The 21,255-nt window shown below is 37.6% G+C and overlaps 2 protein-coding genes across 2 annotated transcripts; both read left to right on the forward strand.

Moving 5' to 3' along the window:
- Window positions 1-1,036: 1,036 nt before the first annotated feature.
- Window positions 1,037-10,150, forward strand: GCK72_015398 (uncharacterized protein; the record flags this gene model as incomplete). Its single annotated transcript, XM_053730839.1, has 8 exons — window positions 1,037-1,177; window positions 2,617-2,718; window positions 4,130-4,214; window positions 4,265-4,334; window positions 5,103-5,280; window positions 5,929-6,099; window positions 7,068-7,475; window positions 9,998-10,150. The coding sequence occupies 8 exons, from the start codon at window positions 1,037-1,039 to the stop codon at window positions 10,148-10,150; spliced, it is 1,308 nt and encodes a 435-aa protein (XP_053585611.1).
- Window positions 10,151-15,305: 5,155 nt separating this feature from the next.
- Window positions 15,306-19,502, forward strand: GCK72_015399 (uncharacterized protein; the record flags this gene model as incomplete). Its single annotated transcript, XM_053730840.1, has 5 exons — window positions 15,306-15,368; window positions 16,613-16,760; window positions 18,030-18,174; window positions 18,235-18,362; window positions 19,387-19,502. The coding sequence occupies 5 exons, from the start codon at window positions 15,306-15,308 to the stop codon at window positions 19,500-19,502; spliced, it is 600 nt and encodes a 199-aa protein (XP_053585612.1).
- Window positions 19,503-21,255: the final 1,753 nt, after the last annotated feature.

The raw sequence follows: 21,255 nt of genomic DNA on the forward strand, positions 1-21,255 counted from the left end.
TTGCACAGAAAATCACGATTTTTGGTCTAAAACGGCTGAAATTCGATTTTTCAAGAAAATCTGGCGCACCTTCGGCGCAAAACTTCAAAAACGTTTTTTCACTCGTTTTTTTGACCGAAAACTTGTTTTTTTTTCTATTTTTCTACCGATTTCTAGGAAATAACATACTTTTTGCACTATTTTGTGCTATTTTTAGTTGAAAATCGCAATTTTCAACCTAAATCGGCTGAAATTTAATTTTTTAAAAGAAATCTGGCGCACCTTCGGCGCGAATTCTTTTTTCCACTGTCCGGTTAGTTTTTTGGTTGAAACTTGCATTTTTCTATCGATTTTATAGAAAAAAACATAATTTTTGCTTTAATTTGGATGAAAACTGCGAATTTTTCGGCCCGAAAACAGTGATTTTTAATTGAAAATTACGATTTTCCATACTTGTCAAATCACGGGCCGGCCCGCAGGGCCCGCAGCAAAAAATTATTTTTGAAAAATAGAATTGAAAGTCTTGGAAATTAAATTTTTTCTTCGGTTTATACTAAATCGAGGTCGGGGGATTCGATAAGACTACTTTCAGAAGCCTCCAGCAAGTTCTTGATCCTGATTCTGATCATCGGCTGATTATCACAGAGACTTTGAGAGGCTCAAAGTTTATAGAGACAAAATAACTTATTCTGACAATTTTCGTTTTCACTTGTTGTCATTTTATAATTTCTAATCAATAATATGTTTGCCATGAAGTAGTAAACGAAAGAACAATGGGAAAACGACTAAAAATTTTTTTTTCAATATTTTGACGGGCCGAACGGGCCGGGCCGGGCCGGGCTGGGCCGGGCCGGAAGATTTTTTTAGCGGGCCCGGCCCGGCCCGTGACAAGTATGCGATTTTCCGCCCGAAAATTGGATTTTTTTCGCTGAGAACGGCCCATTTCCAACTTTTTCGTTTACTTATCCCACTGTAAATTCCATTTTTCTCTCTTTTTATCTTCCGAAATTCCTCTAAATCGCCAATTTTTGAAAATTTCAGCTCAATTCCAGACGCAATGCCGGGTGATCACTTGAATTCGGATCAAATCACCAGAATATTCTCAGGAAGTACCGCGAGAATCGAAGAATTCTTCTCAAAATGGAATTTTGCCAATGCAAATTCGACACAATTCGCAATGAGTGCTGGAGATAAGAATGTCAGTTGAAAAAGAGGGAAAAAATCGAAATTCTGGCTGAAAATGATGGAAAAATCGTGTTTTTCGATGCAAAATGTGCTAAAAAACGGCTGAAAATCGGCAAAATAGTCAATTTTGAGGTAGTCTGGCGCGCCTGAGGCGCACTTTTTTGTTTTTTTGAAAAATCGACGAAATTTGCCGATTTTCAGTAGTTTTGACTGGAAAAATCTGAATTTTTCATATTTTTCACCTAAAAAAATGGAAAAAATCGTGTTTTTCGACGAAAAATGTGCTAAAAACAGCAAAAATCTGTCAATTTTGAAGTAGACTGGCGCGCCTGTGGCGCACTTTTTCAGTAGAAAAATCAACGAAATTTGCAGATTTTCAGCAGTTTTCACCTGAAATTTGTAGATTTTTAGCATTTTTTTATTGGAAATTTACCAATTTTCTTCATTTTTAGTCGAAATTTATCGATTTTTAGAAGATTTTATTCAAAATTTGCAGATTTTTATCCTTTTTTATTCGAAAAACCGGAATTTTTCATATTTTTTACCTAAAATAATGGAAAAATCGCGTTTTTCGATGAAAAAAGTGCTAAAAGGTAAATTTTGAGGCGGTCTGGCGCGCCTGGGGCGCAATTTTTAGTCGAAAGTCATCGAAATTTGCCGATTTTCAACATTTTTCACTTAAAATTTCCTAATTTTCAGCTGTTTTCACTCGAAAAACCGGATTTTTTTTCATATTTTTCACCCAAAAAAATGAAAATTCGCCTGAAAACGATGGAAAAATTGCGTTTTTCGACACAAAATGTGCTAAAAAACTGCAAATCTGTAAATTTTGAAGTAGTCTGGCGCGCCTGTGGCGCACTTTTTTATTATAAAAATTTGCCGATTTTTCAGCTGTTTTTACTCGAAGTTTGCCAATTTTCAGCATTTTTTTAGTCGAAATTTATCGATTTTTAGAAGATTTTATTCAAAATTTGCAGATTTTTATCTTTTTTTATTCGAAAAAACCGGAAATTTTCTTATTTTTTACCAATAGTAACGGAAAAATCGCGTTTTTCGATGAAAATAGTGCTAAAAAGGTAAATTTTGAGGTGGTCTGGCGCGCCTGGGCGCACTTTTTTAAATTATAAAAATTTGCCGATTTTCAGCATTTTCACTCAAAATTTCCTATTTTTCAGCTGTTTTTACTCGAAGTTTACCGATTTTCAGTTTTGACTCGAAAAACCGGAATTTTTTCATATTTTTAAACCAAAAAATGGAAATTCCAGCTGAAAATGATGGAAAATCGTCTTTTTCAACGAAAAATGTGCTAAAAACAGCAAAAATCTGTAGATTTAGAAGTAGTCTGGCGCGCCTGCAGCGCATTTTTTTTTGAAATGTATCGAAATTTGGGGTTTTAGCAGTTTTTTAATCGATTTTTCCATATTTTTCCCCTCAAAATTGATAAATTTTCAGTTGCTGGGTGACAAGATAGCCGCAGTAATCGATCGAGACGAATTGACGGCGATTCTTTTGGAAACAGTCAGACTTTTGAGTCGAGAGAGAGATGGATTGGAGGTAATTGGGGAATTCTGAAGACGTGGAGAGAATTCTGAAGCGTTTGAAATCTTTCTGACGTCATCAGGAGGCTTCAGAAGTTGATTCCAGAAAACGTGATAAAATAACTGAAAATGGGGTATCTGGCGTGTCTTTTGCGCTTTTTTATGAAAAAAAAAGTCGATAATTTGGGGGAGAAATCGTGAATAAAACCAACGAATTCCGCTGATTTTTGATGTCTGACGTGCCTTCGGCGCGTTTTCCGTTATTTTGACGCATTTTTACTGGAAAAATATTAAGAAAATCACGAAAATCACTCAAAATCACATCGAAATTCAGAATTTCCAGTGGCTGGCGTGCCTTCGACGCTTTTTCTATCAAAATCTAGCTTAAATAATATCCACAAAAAACATGCAAATTATATCAAATTTTCGAAAGTCTGGGGTATCTTTGACGCGTTTTTCAACTCTCTGGGGTGCCTTTGACGCGTTTTTCAACTCCCTGGGGTGCCTTTGACGCGTTTTTCAACTCTCTGGGGCAGTGTGTTTTCTCGAGACGGTCTCGAGAAATTTTTCGAGAAATCCTCGAGAAATTAACGAGAAATTAACGAGAAATTTTTCGAGAAATTTCTCGAGAAATTCTCGAGAAACTTTCGAGAAATTGAGTGTTTATAGCTTTAAAATGGGAATCAAAAAATTTTTGAGTGAAGAAAATTAGAAAAATTATTTTTTCTTAAAATGTAACTTTTTGATGTTTCTTTGTAGAAAAGCTCAAGACACATCTTTTGATACATTTTTGCATTTCTTGATGAGTTATGATGATTTTTCCGAGGGCGCCAGTTTTGACTTTTGAAGCGGTGGCACGATGCTCAGAAAGTAGAATGTCAATTCAACATAATTTTTTTGTTTATTTGAGTGTTTTCCAATATTTTGAAACAAAAAATCAATAACTCCAAGAGAAAAATAAAAAGTTTTTTTTTCGAATATTCAAATCACGATCAGGAAAAATCGATTATCAAAAAAATCAAAATTGGAACTATTTCAAAAAACTAATTTTCGTATTGCTGAATGTTTCAGCTATCTTTGAAAAAAAAGTTCATGCAAAATGGACTTATTTCAGCTGAGATACATATGAAAGTATGCAGGTGTACTCACCTATGATCGCTACTGTAGCTGAAAAGAAAACAACGACACTCCGCCTTTACGCATGTGCGCGCTGTTTAGCAGAGTTTCTCGAGGAATTTCTCGAGAAATTTTTCGAGAAATTTTCGAGAAATTTCTCGAGACGTTTCTCGAGAAATTTCTCGTAATGGCGTTTCTCGAGAAACTTTTTCTCGAGAACACACACTGCTCTGGGGTGCCTTTGCCGCGTTTTTCAAGTCTCTGGGGTGCCGTTGACGCGTTTTTTTCAACTTAAATTTCCCTGTTTTCAGAGTCTCCTGAACAACGATCTCTGTGATAAAATTCTGAGACACGCGGCACTCAAATCGGAGGATGGATACCCGAAAAGTGTTCATGGTAGGGGGGAAATCTCTAGAAAATTCTAGAAGAAATTCCATAATTTTCAGCCCTAATGGAAGCACAGAAATGTCTCGTCAACACAATGTTTCATTCGGCAAAAATGAGAGATCGATTCTAGTGAGTTTGGGGAGATTTTTTGACCGATTTATCAGAGAAAATTGATTTAATTTTGGCATTTTTAGCCGATTTTTGGGTCAGAAATGTCTGAAATCGAAGCATTTTGATGGATTTTCAGTCATTTTCAGCAAATTTTGTGTCAGAAATATACATAATCAAGGTGTTTTGACCAATTTTCATCGGATTTTTGACATTTTTATAGTTAAAATCGTCAAAAATGGTATATTTTGACCGATTTTCAGTAATTTCCAGTCGATTTTGAGATTTTTCCAGTAATTTTCAGCCGATTTTGACCGAAATTGATTGAAAATTGTCATTTTTAGCAGAGATTTTGATGGATTTTCAGTCATTTTCAGCAAATGTTCGATGGATTTTTCGTCATTTTTGGCCGATTCTTACAATTTTTTAGACGATTTTCACCGATTTTTGGGTCAGAAATCTCAAAAATCGAAGTATTTTGACGGTTTTTTTGTCATTTTCAGTTTTTTTTTTGAGATTTTTTCAGTCAAAATTATCAAAAATGACGATTTGGACTGAAATTCTGCAATTTTATATTGAAAATTGATTGAAAATTGTCATTTTTAGCCGAATTTGAGTCAAAAATGTCCGAAATTGAGGTATTTTGACGAATTTTCAGTAATTTTCAGCCGATTTTTGACATTTTTTCAGTCAAAATCATCAAAAATTGTGTATTTTGACGGATTTTTAGTCATTTTCAGCCGATTTTTTTGCATTTTTCCACTCAAAATTGTCAAAGAAAAGTTTCAGTTTGGACTCGCAAAACAGTGAAAACATTCTTCAATTCCTGTCCGAATTCGACGAATCGCAGAGAAAAGAGTCGAAAATCGAATGGATTCGTGAAATGAATCAAGTTCAATCATCAGAAGTCTGGTATTTCTATCATCGAATCGCATTCATTGCAACCGCTATGAATCGAGACTTTCAGGTGAGAAAATGGGGACAGCTGGCGTGCCTTTGACGCGTTTTATGCTGGAAAATGCGGAAATTTTGGGAGAAATATTGAAGAAAATCAGAAAATTGGAAGTTGAATACGATTTTTTGATGTCTGGCGTGCCTTCGGCGTGTTTTTTACTCAAAAAGTAAATTAAAAATTGCTTCAAAACTACCCGATTCATTAAAAAAACAAAAAAATCGGCCAAGAACCATCAAAATCTCATTTGTCTGGCGTGACTTTGACGCGTTTTTCAACTCCCTGGGGTGCCTTTGAGGCGTTTTGAGTGAACTCTGAAAACGCGTCAAAGGCGCGCCAATCTGATAGATTTCTTGCTGAACATTCAGAAACTTTTAAAAATTCAAGTCAGGGGTGCCTTTGACGCGTTTTTCAACTACTTTCTGGGGTACCTTTGACGCGTTTTTCAACTTCCTGGGGTACCTTTGACGCGTTTTTCAACTTCCTGGGGTACCTTTGACGCGTTTTTCAACTTCCTGGGGTACCTTTGACGCGTTTTCCAACTCTCTGGCGTGCTTTTGACGCGTTTTTCAACTTTCTGGGGTGCATTTGACGCGTTTCTCAACTCTCTGGGGTGCCTTTGACGCGTTTTTTTTCAACTAAAATTCTCTCATATTTTTTCAGAAATCCTGGGCGAACAACCCTCAAATGATCGATCATCTTCTGACGGCGGTCCGTTGTGTCCTCGGAAAAACTTCTGTTCCTCAAATTGATCTTCTTCGTGCCAACGAGGCACTCAAGTCATTCTTCAACGTCTTCTGTCATTTCCATGGCGAAGTTGAGGCGATTAATAAGGTAAAAATTGAGGAATTTTTGAGCCAAAAATTAACAATTTTGAATTATTTTGCTGAAAACTAGCCAGATCTGAAATTTAGATAGTTTTTTAGCATTTTCAGCCTCATTTCCAGTCATTTCAAATAATGCAAAAAAGTTTTGCCACCAATGGGGTTCGAACCCTGGTTGTTATTTTGATAGGTCACCTGTCTACCTCAACTGCTCGGCCACCACTTTTTTTTTGAAAATTAAGGAAATTTTCGAATTTTTTTTTGTATTTTAGGATAGTATGGGTCAAATTTTATGAGTCAAATTTCCAGTAATTTCAAATAAAGCTAAAAAGACAGAAATCATGAAGAAAGCCAGCTGATTTTTGAAGACTGGCGTGCCTTCGGCGCGTTTTTACTGAAAAATAGAAAAGAAACCTTAGAAATTTCAAATTTTACAGTGTATGGAGCGCCTTTGACGCTTTTTCTATCGAAATTAGACTTAAATTCTCACAAAAACTTTAAAATTATATCAAATAGCTACTTATATCAAGATTTTCAGTGTCTGGCGCGCCTTCGACGCTTTTTCATTGACCAACATTTGGAAATTATACGAAAAACCGTTGAAATCGGATTTCTGGCGCGCCTTTGACGCGTTTTTATGCCAGAAAATACAGAAAAGCCAAAAATCCAGTTTTCTGTAATCTGGCGCGCCTTTGACGCGTTTTCCAATTATTTCTTGGACATCCGGACTAACAGTGCATACAGATGGACGTCTGAACAATCTGTGTCTGGCGTTCCATCGGCGCGTTTTTACTATGAAATACCTTGAACGCTGGCGTTCCTTTGACGCGCTTTTTAAACTCTCTGGGGTGTCTTTGACGCGTTTTTACCGGAAAAAATAGGAAGAAAACGTTGAAAATTCAGAATTTTCAGTGTCTGGCGTGCCTTCGACGCGTTTTTTTCTATCGTTAACACGAAAAACCCTCAAATTTTTTGCAGAAAAAAGCGATGGAAGCGTGTGAAGTGCTCCGTGACACGATTTGCTCCGTCGATATCGTCGGTGATGACGTCATTCAATCGGCAATTCACGCCCTCTCAGTCCCCCCACTTCCAATGATTCTTTCGGTGATTTGTGGGGATCCTACAGTACCCCTCGACACAACGTCATCAATCGATAATCAATCGATAGAAGAAGAGCGGGAATTCAAAAATATGACAATGATTGAGGCACTTCTGATGGCACTGGATAGACAATTGGCTCGTGCCGTTGCTCTTCTGAATTCAACTCCGAACGATCAAGTGTCTCAAGAGGCCAACACTCTCACAGATCTCACTGGACCCTATTTCCAGGCGTTGGCCAGATTGTGTGTTGAGAGTAAACATGTCAGACGGTATTGTAGGATTAGGGTGAGTTTTTGAGCTTTTTTAGTTGGGAAATTGCAGAAAAATGGAAATTTTGAGCCAAAAAACTCGAAAATCCGCCAAATTTCATTCAAAATTGGCCCAAAAACAACTTTTTGACTCCGTGGCCGAGTTTCCCGTGTGGTGGCCTCGGATTCTCCACTATTTGGTTTTCTAGGCCTCCGAGTCAAAAATGACGATTTTGGGCCATTTCATAGTTTTTGGCTCAAAAAATTGTGTATTTTGAGAGTAAACATGTCAGACGGTATTGTAGGATTAGGGTGTGTTTTTGAGCTTTTTTTAGCCGAAAAACTGAAATTTTGACCAAAAAATCGCCCCACTGAATTTCAGCCAAAAACGGCTGAAAATCTACAAAAAATGGCCCAAAAACCACTTTTTTGACTACGTGGCCGAGTTTCCTGTCTGGTGGCCTAGGATTCCATACTATTAGGCCACCGATACTTGTTTTAAAAAAATGGCTCAAAATAGTGGGAAAATTGCAGAAAAATGGAAATTTTGACCCAAAATTGCGAAAATCCGCCCAATTTTATCCGAAATTTATGAAAATTTTTTTTTAATGGCCCAAAACCACATCTGTGAGCGTTTCCCGTCAGGTGGCCTAGAATTCTCCACTATTTGGTTTTCTAGGCCTCCGAGTCAAAAATGACGATTTTTGGCGGATTTTTATAGTTTTTGCCTCAAAAAATTGTGTATGTTGAGAGTAAACATGTCATACGGTATTGTAGGATGAGTTTTTGAGCTTTTTTTAGTCGAAAAATCAAAATTTTGAGCCAAAATACGTGAAAATCCGCTTAATTTTATCCAAAAATGGCTGAAAATTCATAAAAATTGGCCCAAAAACCACCTTGGTGGCCGAGTTTTCCGTCTAGTGGCCTAGGATTCCATACTGTTAGGCCATCGATACTTGTTTTTTAAAAATGGCTCAAAATAGTGGGAAAATTGCTGAAAAATAGAAATTTTGAGGCAAAAATCCGCCAAATTTCATACAAAAACGGCTGAAAATCTTCAAAAAATGGCCCAAAAACCACTTTTTGACTCCGTGGCCGAGTTTCCCGTCTGGTGGCCTAGGATTCCATACTGTTAGGCCATCGATACTTTTTTTTTGAAAAATGGCTCAAAATAGTGGGAAAATTGCAGAAAAATGAAAATTTTGACCCAAAAATCGTGAAAATCCACAAAAAATGGCCCAAAACCACATCTGTGAGCGTTTCCCGTCTGGTGGCCTAGGATTTTCCACTATTTGGTTTTCTAGGCCACCGAGTCAAAAATGACGATTTTTGGCCGATTCTTATAGATTTTTGGCTCAAAAAGCTCCAACAGTTTAGTTTTCTATAATTTTGGTTTTCTAGGCCACATGATGAAAAGCTAGTCCCCGGGCTGTTTTTTCCAGACTTGTCACGGGCCGGGCCGAGCCAAAATCAGAAAAATCTCGGCCCATTTTGAAACATTTTTTCAAAACATTTTGTGTTTTTGAACTTTTTTTGGAAATTTTCGGAAATTTTTGGAAATTTTTTGAACTTTTTTGAAAAAAGTATAGTTTTCGAATAAAAATTTAAAATTGAATCAAAATGTGAATATGTATGATAATTTGAGCATTTTTACTCTTTTTTTTCGAAAAATTTCAAAAAAAAAATTGGTAAAAATGGGTACCCATTTTTGAATCCGGGCCAAGAGAAATTTCGGCCCGGCCCGGCCCGATTTTTGACAAGTCTGGTTTTTTCTCGTTTTCCAGTCAAAAAATCCTGAAAAATGCGATTTTCACCAAGAAAAATCTCAAATAAATTATCAAAACTGTCAAATATGACCCGGGGACTAGTTTTCCTAAAGTTGGTTTTCTAGGCCATTTCTTGGAAAACTAGTCTCTCGGTGTGATATAACCAGACTTGCAAGATTCCGGGCCGGGCCGAGAAAGCTCCGGCCCGGCCCGGCCCGGTCGGCCCAGATTTGAATTTTTGAACTTTTTTCACTACAATTTTTTGTCCAAAAATTTATTTTCTGAAAATTTTTCATATTTTTCCTCAAGTATATTTTTCAAAAACCTTCGAAGCCTACAAAAAATTGTTTTTAAAAAATATTTTTCAAAAAAAATCGGGAAATTTTCGAAAAAAAAATTTGAATTTTTTTCAGTACTGAACTTCCGGGCCGACCGGGCCGGGCCGGGCCGGGCCGGGCCCTGGAAATTTTCATTCCGGCCCGGCCCGGCCCGTTGCAAGTCTGGATATAACCCCATGAAACTGTTTTAGCCGCTTGAAAACCACAAAAAACTGAAAAAACCGATAAGAATAGACCGGGGACTAGTTTTCCCCCTGGTGACCTAGAAAACCAAAGTTGTACCGAAGTAGGCCCTAAATTTGGTGTATTTCTTACTTTAATCACTAGAAAACGGACCTGCACCACACCTGACTGCTCCATCGGAGGTCCTTAGTTCTTAAAACTATTTAAAATTTAGTTAATCACATAATTATCACGAGCAGATGGTCTTAGAGATATTTATCTATTATCTCCAGGTAAATCCATCCATCTGCTATAGGGATTATGTGGAGAAATGGAAGCCTTATTTGGTTGGTGATTATGAGCAGATGGCTGAAATTCTCTCTTTGAGAAGACCTCCGATGGATCATGTCCATCTGCTAGGGATTAATGGAAGAAGCCCGATTTAGTCCCTATTTTAGGCACAATTCGTGAGCCAGGTGGAAAGAAAAAAAAAGAAAATTTGTTGGATTCTGAATTTACCAAGGTTCTGACAATCCAATTTCAGTCGATTCCGGATTTCCGGTTCGTCGCTCTTGAGATGGATTACTGTATCGCTTCTAGATGTCATCTAGAATGTTCTATCAGCTTTTGCTGATCCGTCCAATCGAGAGCCCTTATCAGCGGCTCCGCATACTTGCAAACCGGGCCGAATTGGGCCGAATTGGGCCGGCGCGTAACTCGCGTCAAAATGAATATTATGAGCTGAAAAATATACCAAAATGTAGATCTCGACGAGTTCTATGTCACTGATATAATACGGGCCGGATGGCTACTTGTTATTGTTCCGCGGGCCGGGCTAGAATGGCTTTTTTGGCCATTTTCGCGTTTTTTGGCACTTTTTCCCGGCCCGCGGCATATTAACGAATAACCATCCGGCCCGTAGTAGGTCACGGACATAGAACTCGTCGAGATCTTCATTTTGGTATATTTTTCAGCTCATAAAACTCAGTTTGAAGCGGGTTACGAGCCGGCCCGGTTTGCAAGTATGCGGCTCCGCCTTTTTGTCCGTCCCTATCCGTTTTTTGAGACATCTGCTCGTACCATATTACCTACCAGCATCACGGAGGGGCAGCGGCGACGCGCGGACTCCGCAGCCAAATTCCTCGGCCCCGATGCGGCGGCGCGCGAAATTCAAACGCCAATTTTTCTCACAATGCGCGCTGACAGGCTTTTCCACGTTTTCTGGCAAGTATTGGATATATTTAACACATTACAGATGATGTTAACTGAAACAAGCGATTTTTCAATGTTGGAAATTGTGGAATAACAAAAAATCTCGATTATAATTACTTTTTATCGAAGAAAACGAGTATATTGAGAAAAAAAAGTCATTTTCTCAAAAACTGGACTGGATTTTTTGCTGAAACAGTTTTTTACAGTAAAATGAGGGTCTAGAATTCAATAAAAACATCAGTTTCAGTCCATTGAAACATTCTGAAGGCCGTTTTCCTTGAAAATGTCGAAAAATTAATGAAAAAAAATCATAAAATTTTTATTTTCTCAAAAACTGGACTGGATTTTTGTCTGAAACAGTTTTCTAGAGTAACATAAGGGTCTAGAATTTGATAAAAACATGAGTTTCAGTCTACTGAAACATTTTGAGGGCCTTTTTTTCTTGAAAATGTCGAAAAAATAGGGAAAAACAATGTATTTGTCTATTTTTTTCAAAAACTGGACTGGATTTTTTGCTGAAACAGTTTCCTAAAGTAAAATGAGGGTCTAGAATTCAATAAAAACATCAGTTTCGGGCTATTGAAACATTTTGAGGTCTGTTTTTCTTTGAAAATGTCGAAAAATTAGAGAAAAAAACAGTAAATTATTTATTTTCTCAAAAACTGAACTGGATTTTTTTCTGAAACATTTGTCTAAAGTAAATTGAGGGTCTAGAATTTGATTAAAACATCAGTTTCAGTCTATTGAAACATTTTGAAGGCCGTTTTTTTTTGGAAAATGTCGAAAAAATAGGCAAAAATGATTTTTTTTCAAAAACTGGACTGGATTTTTTGGTGAAACAGTTCCGTATAGTAAAATCAGGCTATAAAATTTAATAAAAACATTAGTTTCAGTCGATTGAAACCTTTTGAAGGCTTTTTCAGTTTATTTCTCACATCAGCACAAATTGCTCAGCCCTCACACTTAATTTTCCATATGCGTTCTCTGAATTAGTGTTTTTATTTACGTTCAAAGCAATTTTTGCCGATAATGTCTTTTTCTCACAAAAAAAACCACATTTTATCATTTTTTTATGTGGTTTTCTGCACTTAAAAACATTTTTATATCATTTTCGGGTTACTGTATACACTAGTCCGCAATCACCGTGTGAAGTGTACACAACTTTTTCGGCTGAGTATTTAATGCGGATTTTTCTAGGCCACGCGTCGCCGCAGCCCCGCCGTGAGCATGTTTACTCTACAGTGTTCCACATAATCTTAGCCTCACCTCACGAAAATTCAAAAACTGAAATTTTCGAAATTTTCGGGAATCCATCCAAGAAGTAAAATATGACAACTTGGGTCACAAATGTGTATACAAATGTAAATTTGATTAAAAGTTGACAAAAAATTTTTAGGTTGAATTTTAAGAAAAATGTGTTTTTTCTGTTCCACATAATCTTAGCCTCACCCTTCTTATTTTAACTTTTTGAATAATTTTTTGAACTTCTGGTTTTTTCTGCATGTTTTTAGGAGAAGAAATGTTGTTTTTCATAAAATGGGTGAGGGACAGTCGCTCAACAGTTACAAAAGGTGTCCCAGTAACGCCAAACTCGCACAGGGACTATCCAAACATCAGATTTTTCTTTATCAAAACCGTAGTTCAAAATTTATTGACCAAAACTCCGAAAATGAAACTGTTTATGGTACTGCAAAGTGTCCAGATTGTTCATCATCACTTTCACTCTGAGAATAATGAACCACTTTCTGTCACGGTTTGAATAATGGAAACTTTTGTTGGGAAATTAAGACAAATTTGCGATCTTAATGATTTCACGAGTCAGTCCGCAGAGAGAATTTAAATAATAATATTCTGATACAACGAAAAATAAACGAAGCGTCATTTTTGACACAAAAACATTGTGGCCAGAGCTTGGAATTTGCTCGTAAGGGTCAGTAAGCAGATTGGCAAAAAGAGAGTTATCCCTATGGTATCAAACTTCAGAATGAAAACAGAGCTAACAGTATCAAAACCTTTTCTAGCAGTTGATTCAATCACAATGAAATGTTTTCATCAGATAAAACAAGTTGAAATTGTTTAGCTCTGTTTTCATTCTGAAGTTTGATACCATAGGGATAACTCTCTTTTTGCCAATCTGCTTACTGACCCTTACGAGCAAATTCCAAGCTCTGGCCACAATGTTTTTGTGTCAAAAATGACGCTTCGTTTATTTTTCGTTGTATCAGAATATTATTATTTAAATTCTCTCTGCGGACTGACTCGTGAAATCATTAAGATCGCAAATTTGTCTTAATTTCCCAACAAAAGTTTCCATTATTCAAACCGTGACAGAAAGTGGTTCATTATTCTCAGAGTGAAAGTGATGATGAACAATCTGGACACTTTGCAGTACCATAAACAGTTTCATTTTCGGAGTTTTGGTCAATAAATTTTGAACTACGGTTTTGATAAAGAAAAATCTGGTGTTTGGATAGTCCCTGTGCGAGTTTGGCGTTACTGGGACACCTTTTGTAACTGTTGAGGGACTGTCCCTCACCCATTTTATGAAAAACAACATTTCTTCTCCTAAAAACATGCAGAAAAAACCAGAAGTTCAAAAAATTATTCAAAAAGTTAAAATAAGAGGGGTGAGGCGAAGATTATGTGGAACAGAAAAAACGCATATTTCATAAAATTCAACCTAAAAATTTTTTGTCAACTTTTAATCAAATTTACATTTGTATACACATTTGTGACCCAAGTTGTCATATTTTACTTCTTGGATGCATTCCCGAAAATTTCGAAAATTTCAGTTTTTGAATTTTCGTGAGGTGAGGCTAAGATTATGTGGAACACTGTAATTAGCTTCACGGATCGTTCGTTACGTGAACGGCCTCTACGAAGACGTTCGTACCATTCGTTCGTTCTGTCTACCCTAATTAGCTAACCTGACCACAATTAGAGCAGAGTGTGTGCCCCGGATAGTAGGGGCAGGTGGTGCCGTGTGCAAGAAAGGTCTCTATATGCAAGACACACCCCCTCTGCTTCTCTACGTCTCTGTCCATGAGCATGTCTCCTCCTCTTTTTGATATAAAAATGAAGGAGAGAGTGTCATTTGACGGAGATGGAGGCAGTGGCTGTGTGTGAGAGCACATGACGCCACCGCGTTCTCTCTCTTTTTGTGGAGTTTTTGGTCCTGATAGGCGTTTTATCGGTGGTCCGGACCAGGGCTGTGCGGCAACAGCTTTTTTCGGCAACTCGGCAACTCGGCAACTAGCAATTCATGCTTCGGCAACTTTCGGCAACTCGGCAACATTCGGCAACTTTCGGCAACTTTCGGCAACAGTAGTATTTTTTACTAAAGTCTCATAAAAAGTTATGTTCACTCAAACCTAATAACAAAAATCTACAAATGAGACAAGAATTCATAAAGAGAGCTTGTGAAAACACAAAACATTCTTAAAATCAACTATTTTCCATTAATTCTATGGTTTTTGTCAAAACCAAGACTTTTTTGAAGCTACCGCCGAAATTCGACTACAGTATGTTAAATTTGCATGACTAGTTTTTTTCCGCGGGTCTTGCCCTGATTAAGTCTTTTCACTGATTTTTTCTGTAAAATTGCAAAAATTTATCACGAAAAGAAAATTTGACGTTGTTGCCGAGTTGCCGAAAAACTGTTGCCGAAATTTGGCAACCTCAAACTGTTGCCGAAACATGAGTTGCCGAATTCGGCAACGGCAACTCGGCAACTAAAACTTCGGCAATTTCGGCAATTTCGGCAACCGGCAACTTGTTGCCGCACAGCCCTGGTCCGGACTAGATCTGGCGATTCGGCCACCCCAATTTTAGTCTAGCGCTCCATATTTTGACTTGATAATCAAGTTTTTAAATGAAAAAAAAATCGCTAAATCGCGGTTTTTCCCAAAAGCGATTTTCAGACAAAATTAAGAGTTTTTGGTGATTTTAGGTTGGATTTTTTGGCGGGAAATGCAAATCCAGTCATCAAAAGCTGCTGAATTTTCAAGATTTGTTTCAAAATTTCCGTATTTTCTAGCATAAAAACGCGTCAAAGACACGCCATCCGTATTTTCACGACAATTTGTTCCAAAAAACGGTCTAGATGAACCGATTGGCAAGAAATGGTCGAAAATGCCGAAGAAATCGAGAAAAAGTGACGAAAAATGGTCGAAAAACATGGTGGCCGAGTTTTTGCAAAAGTTCGGCCACCGATATTTTTTTTTAGTCATTTTCAGCCGATTTTTGACATTTTTGTTCCGTGAACTTGATCGCCTTTTCTCAGTTTTCGAGTCTAGAAATCGAGTTTTCGATAATCACATGAGGAAAACCGTCATTTTCTGTCTGTTTTGAGAGAATTGAGAGAATCTGGAAGACTCTGAAACAGTCTACATGGCTGTAATTGTCGATTTGCTCTGTCCAGATGTGTTTGACTCTGGTGACAACCGTAGTCACGTCAACAAGATCTAGAGCCCCCTAGATTGAATCCCATTTTCCTCTATTTTGAAGCCATAAAACAGCTCAAAGTGAATAGAAATCCTCCTGGATTAGTATAATCCATAGCGTTATTCAAATCGAGCACATATGCGCGTGTGTAAGCGTACTGAATCGGCTCCAAGATTAAGGGGGTGGAGCTCTCCTGCTCCTCGACGATTGGATACTGAATTCGTGTCGGGCATACTTGTCAACCGGGCCGAAACGGGCCGACACGGGCCGGCGCGTAACTCGCGTCAAAATGAATATTATGAGCTGAAAATATACCAAAATGTAGATCTCAACGAGTTATATGCCCGTGACCTACTACGGGCCGGATGGCTATGCGTTAATGTGCCGCGGGCCGGCAAAAAGTGCCAAAAAAGCCATTCTAGCCCGGCCCACGGCACATTAACGAATAGCCATCCGGCCCGTAGTAGGCCACGGATATAGAACTCGCCGAGATCTACATTTTGGTATATTTTTCAGCTCATAATATTCATTTTGACGCGAGTTACGAGCCGGCCCGTTTCGGCCCGGTTGACAAGTATGTGTAAAATCCCTTCCAATCTGATAATTTGAGGCAATATTTGCTCGATTACTGTAGAAGTTACCTGAGCCTACAGTAACCTTGTCTCAATGGAATACCGTCTTGAGTGCTCAGCTGTTCTTTAACTAGACCGTTTCTTGCTCAATTCATCTGTGCCTACAGTAATCTGGTCTCGGGCGCTCGGTATGAGACTTCAGACCATACTTGTCAACGGGGCCGACACGGGCCGGGGCGTAACTCGCGTCAAACTCAATATTATGAGCTGAAAAATATACAAAAATGTAGATCTCGACGAGTTCTATGCGCGTGGCCGACTACGGGCCGGATGGCTATTCGTCAATGTGCCGCGGGCCGGGAAAAAGTGCCAATAAACGAGAAAATGGCCAAAAAAGCCATTCTATCCCGGCCCGCGGCACATTAGCGAATAGCCATCCGGTCCGTAGTAGATCACGGACATAGAACTCGTTGAGATCTACATTTTGGTATATTTTTCAGCTCATAATATTGAGTTTGAAGCGAGTTGCGATTCGGCCCGGTTGACGAGTATGCTTCAGACCGATTTGAGGCTCTTCTAGACGATTCTAAAGTAATCCCGCGTTCTGCTGGAATTCTCCGCTCTGATTCTTGTTCATTTTTCCAAATTCATCCGTAATAATCCTCCCTCATTCTATTCCAGGTCCTCCCCCCATTGGTGGCCGATGAGGTGAAGAAGCGTCCCGAGGAGCACAACTCCCTTCGCGGTCGAATTGTGCGAATTATGATGCTTCCGTCGGCAACAAAGGACGTCGCCGCCGAATTCCTTTTCATCATTTGTAAACGATCAGGTAAGTGGAGATGGTGGCCTAGAAATCTGAGATTTGGGTTTCTAGGCCACCAAACTAGAAATTTATCGTTTTTGGGAGGTTTTGACTAAAACTGATTCACGAACACTTGAAACAATAGTTATCACAAAACGTTTGAAAACATTTTTTGACACTTTTTGGACCGAATTTCGAATTTTTCCAAAATATGTCAATATGGGGCTCAAAACTTTAGAAATTTTCTGCTAATCACGAATATCGCATTGGTTTTCCTATAGGTGGCCTAGAAATCTTAGTTTTCGGGTTTCTAGGCCACCAACTGAAAATTGTCGAAAATAGGGCAATATGGGGCTCAGAATTCTGGAAATTTCATGAAAAAGCTATATATCGTAGTGGTTTTGGTTGAAAATCGAAATTTTTAGTTTTTTCGAAAATCAAAAATTTTCGAAAAAAATTCAAATTTCAGAATTTTTTAAAAAACTTTGCAAATCTTGATTTTGAGTAGTTTTTTGTTGTCATTTTCTGATGCTTTATGAAATTTTCAAAGTTTTGAGCCCCATATTGCCATATTTACGGCGATTTTGAGTTGGTGGCCTACAGGGGTGCAGGGGTGTGCGGAACGGAATTCGGAATTCCGAAAAATTCCGAAAATTGGCTCATTTTCGGAACGGAATTTCGATCGGAACGTTCCGAAAAAAAATTCGGAATGGAAGAGAAAGTACTGTATTAAAGGCGCATGCGCACTTTTCAGGACAGGTCTCGAACAAATTTTTTTCCGCAGTTTTCAGGCGGTTTTTTTTTAAATTTTCGTCTTTTCGCAGTGTTTTTTTAAACAAAAAAACGGTTTTCATCATTCGATATAGGTAAATGGGACAATCTGTTGAAAAAAAATTCCGAAAGTCCGAAAATCGGAATATTCCGACATTCCGAAAGTCCGAAAATCCGAAATTCGGAATAATCCGAGATTCCGAAAGTCCGAAAATTTGAAATTCGGACGATTCCGAGATTCCGAAATTCCGAAATTTTGAAACTCGGACATTTTTTAGTGTCCGAAATTCCGAAATTTTCCTGTCCGCACACCCCTGGTGGCCTAGAAACCCAAACTTTTGGATTTCTAGTCCACCAACTCAAAATTGTCGAAAATATGGCAATATGGGGCTCACAATTTCGGAAATGTTATGAAAAAGCTATATATCGTAGTTGTTTTGGGTGAAAATCGAGCTATTTTCACTTTTTTAGAAAAATCAAAAATTTTCGAAAAAAATTTCAAATTTCATTTTTATCGATTTTCAGTCAACCGAATGATCAAATACGTTGGATTCGGACACTCGGCAGGACATCTCGCCAATCTGGGTCTACTTGGTCAAATAAACCAACCGAAACACGCATCGGATAGTGAAGACTCGGAGACAGAGGACTACAATAAAGTGAAGGATTGGTAAGTACCCTACAGTAACCCGTCTACAGTAGTCTCACACTGAAAAAGTGATATTTCCAGTGTGAATCCGGTGACTGGAGCAATGTATCCACCGGATCACGGATCCGCGTTGGCCGGAATGAGTGACGAGCAGAAAGAGTATGAGGCGATGAAATTGGTCGACGCAATGAATAAAATGATGGAGACTGGTGAGTGTGGATGGAAATCGGCTGAAAATGACTAAAAATCCGTCAAAATCGGCTGAAAATGACCGAAAATCAATCAAAAATGCTGAAAAAGGCGAAAAATGTTGGTGGCCGAACTTTTGCAAAAACTCGGCCACCATGCTTTTTCGACCATTTTTCGCCTTTTTTTTCTCGATTTCTTCGTCATTTTCGACCATTTCTTGCCAATCGGTTCATCTAGACCGTTTTTTGGAACAACGTGTCGTGAAAATACGGCTGGCGTGTCTTTGACGCGTTTTTTATGCTAGAAAATACGGAAAATTTGAAGAAAATTCTGAAGAAAATCAGAAAATTCAGCAGCCCTTGATGAATCGAGGACAATCGCTTTAAATATTGAAAAAGTTTAGAAAATTTGAATAAGAATATAGTTGGTGGCCTAGAAATCCAAATTTCGGGTTTTCTAGGCCACGGATTCGAAAATTTTCAGATTTTTTGGTAAGAAACGCGTCAGAGGCGCGCCAGACATTTAAGATTTTGATATCAACCTAATTGATATAATTATATTGATTTTTGTGAAAATTTAAGAACAATTTCGATAGAAAAGCGTCAAAGGCGCGCCAGAAATTGAAAATTCTGAGTTTTGCTGTGAATTTCGTGATTTTCTTCTTATTTTCCAGTAAAAACGTGTCAGAATATATTAGAAAGCTGCTGAATTTTCTGATTTTCTTCAAGGTTTTTTCAAATTTTCCGTATTTTCTAGCATAAAAACGCGTCAAAGACACGCCAGCCGTATTTTCACCACAATTTGTTCCAAAAAACGGTTTAGATGAACCGATTGGCAAGAATGGTCGAAAATGACGAAAAATGGTCGAAAAACATGGTGGCCGAGTTTTTGCAAAAGTTCGGCCACCGTCATTTTTTCGCCTTTTTCAGCATTTTTGACTGATTTTCAGTCATTTTAAGCCGATTTTGACGGATTTTTAGTGATTTTCAGCCGATTTTTGACATTTTTTCACTAAAAATTGTCATTTATTTCCATTTTTTTCAGGAATCGTCAAACCGGGAACGATTGGAGACGACGGAAAACTGCGTGAAGTGAGCCACGTGCTCGAATTGCTCAAAGATGCTCCTGAACCGAAAAAAGAAGATTCAGACTCTGATTAGACTCCGCCCACTTTCAGCCAATTATTTAAAGATCTCAATATTGCAACGCCAAAATCTCATTTTTCACTTTTCTCTCCGTTTTCATTTGTTCATTTATTTCACCCCTTTCCATCCGCATGACTGAAAAGATGCCAATTTCAGTCGAAAAATGCGAAAAGTTATCTCGTGTCCTCGTCCTGGCTGCATTCGTGCAGGGCCAGCTTCTTCTTCTTTTAATTCTTTTTTTTTGTTGCTATTTTTTGAGCTGAAAATTGAGTTTTTGGAGGTTTTTTCGGTGAAAAATTCAAGTTTTTGGGTTTTTTTTACCTCTGAAACCCCCTAAGTTCAGTTTTTGACCAAAAAATTGAGTTTTTTTGGAGGTTTTTTTAGGTTAAAAATGCAATTTTTGTGATTTTTCAGCTTTAAAACCCCAAAAATCTTGTTTTTTGGACCGAAAATTGAGTTTTTGGAGGTTTTTTCGGTGAAAAATCCACTTTTTCCCAGTTTTTCACCCTTAATACCGCCTAAAATTCAATTTTTTACATATTTTTTATTTAGAGATAATATCATGCGCACTCGTGCAGGGCCGCTTTACACATTTATTCTTTCAAAAATAGTCAAAAACTGAAATTTTCCGATTTTTTTTGTCTGGAAAACCACTTTTTTGTGATTTTTCACCCCTAAAACCGCCGAAATTTCAGTTTTTCACCATTTTTGAGAAAAATTCCAGATTTTTAGAGCTTTTTTGATGGAAAACACCGATAATTTGAATATTTTTAGTCGAAAATTTAAATTTCCCGCTGAAAATTGAATCTAAAAGTCCCAATTTTGTCGGAAAATCGCTTTTACAGCTTCAATTTTCATTCTGAACGCGATTTCCCAAGTTTTTACACTCGAAATTTTGAATTTCGCGCCGAAACTTGGTTGGGCGGGAATTCAAATTTTCGACTCAAAAATTATCGACTTTTCACATTTTTCTTATCAAAAAACGCCTAAAATTTGGAATTTTTCACTTTTTTTTTGTATTTAATCCCGCAAATGTCCATTTGCAAACACACCGAAACGTTCCACTCAAATGTCCTCAATTCGTTGTACATAAATTGCCCTGTATTCCCCCCGGAAATTCCATTGAAAACCCCGAAAAGTTGGGGTTTTTGGTTGAAAATATGAAAATTTCAGGATTTTCTTCGTTTTTTTTACCCAAAAACCCCAAAATTTGTCGATTTTTTATGGTTTTTCCACAGAAATAGGTTGAAATAAGTTTTTCGACCTATTCGGCCCCTCTTTTGTCATATTCATCTATTTTTTTACTCATAATTTGTATAATTTATTCTATTTTCTCACCATAATCCCTTTTTTTCTTTTGACCCCTTTTTGTTGTATTTTTTCATCAATTTTCTCAATTTTTGTGTTAATTTTTGTAAAAAAGTTCAATGAAATGATGTCAAGGGAAATGTTTCAGTTATAGAAAATTTGAATTTGGCGCCAAACGTTTTCGAAATTTTGAATTTTGGCCGACTTGGCGGGAATTTGAAATTTATTTGAGAAGTTTTTTGGAAACTACAAGTTTTTGCGAAATTCAAAGCTGGCAATACAATATTTACATTTAAAAAAAGTTTTGAAAAAAAACCAAAAAAAAAAAGTTTTGACGCTTTTGGCCCCGAATTATTGAAATTCTCAAATTGCTCCAAACTATGTCAATATGGGGCTCAAAACTTTGGAAATGTCACGTAGATTTCAAATATCAAATCAATTTTTTTGTTGGTGGCTTAGA

Source organism: Caenorhabditis remanei, chromosome IV (assembly GCF_010183535.1).
Source record: "Caenorhabditis remanei strain PX506 chromosome IV, whole genome shotgun sequence".
Classification (NCBI taxonomy): domain Eukaryota; kingdom Metazoa; phylum Nematoda; class Chromadorea; order Rhabditida; family Rhabditidae; genus Caenorhabditis; species Caenorhabditis remanei.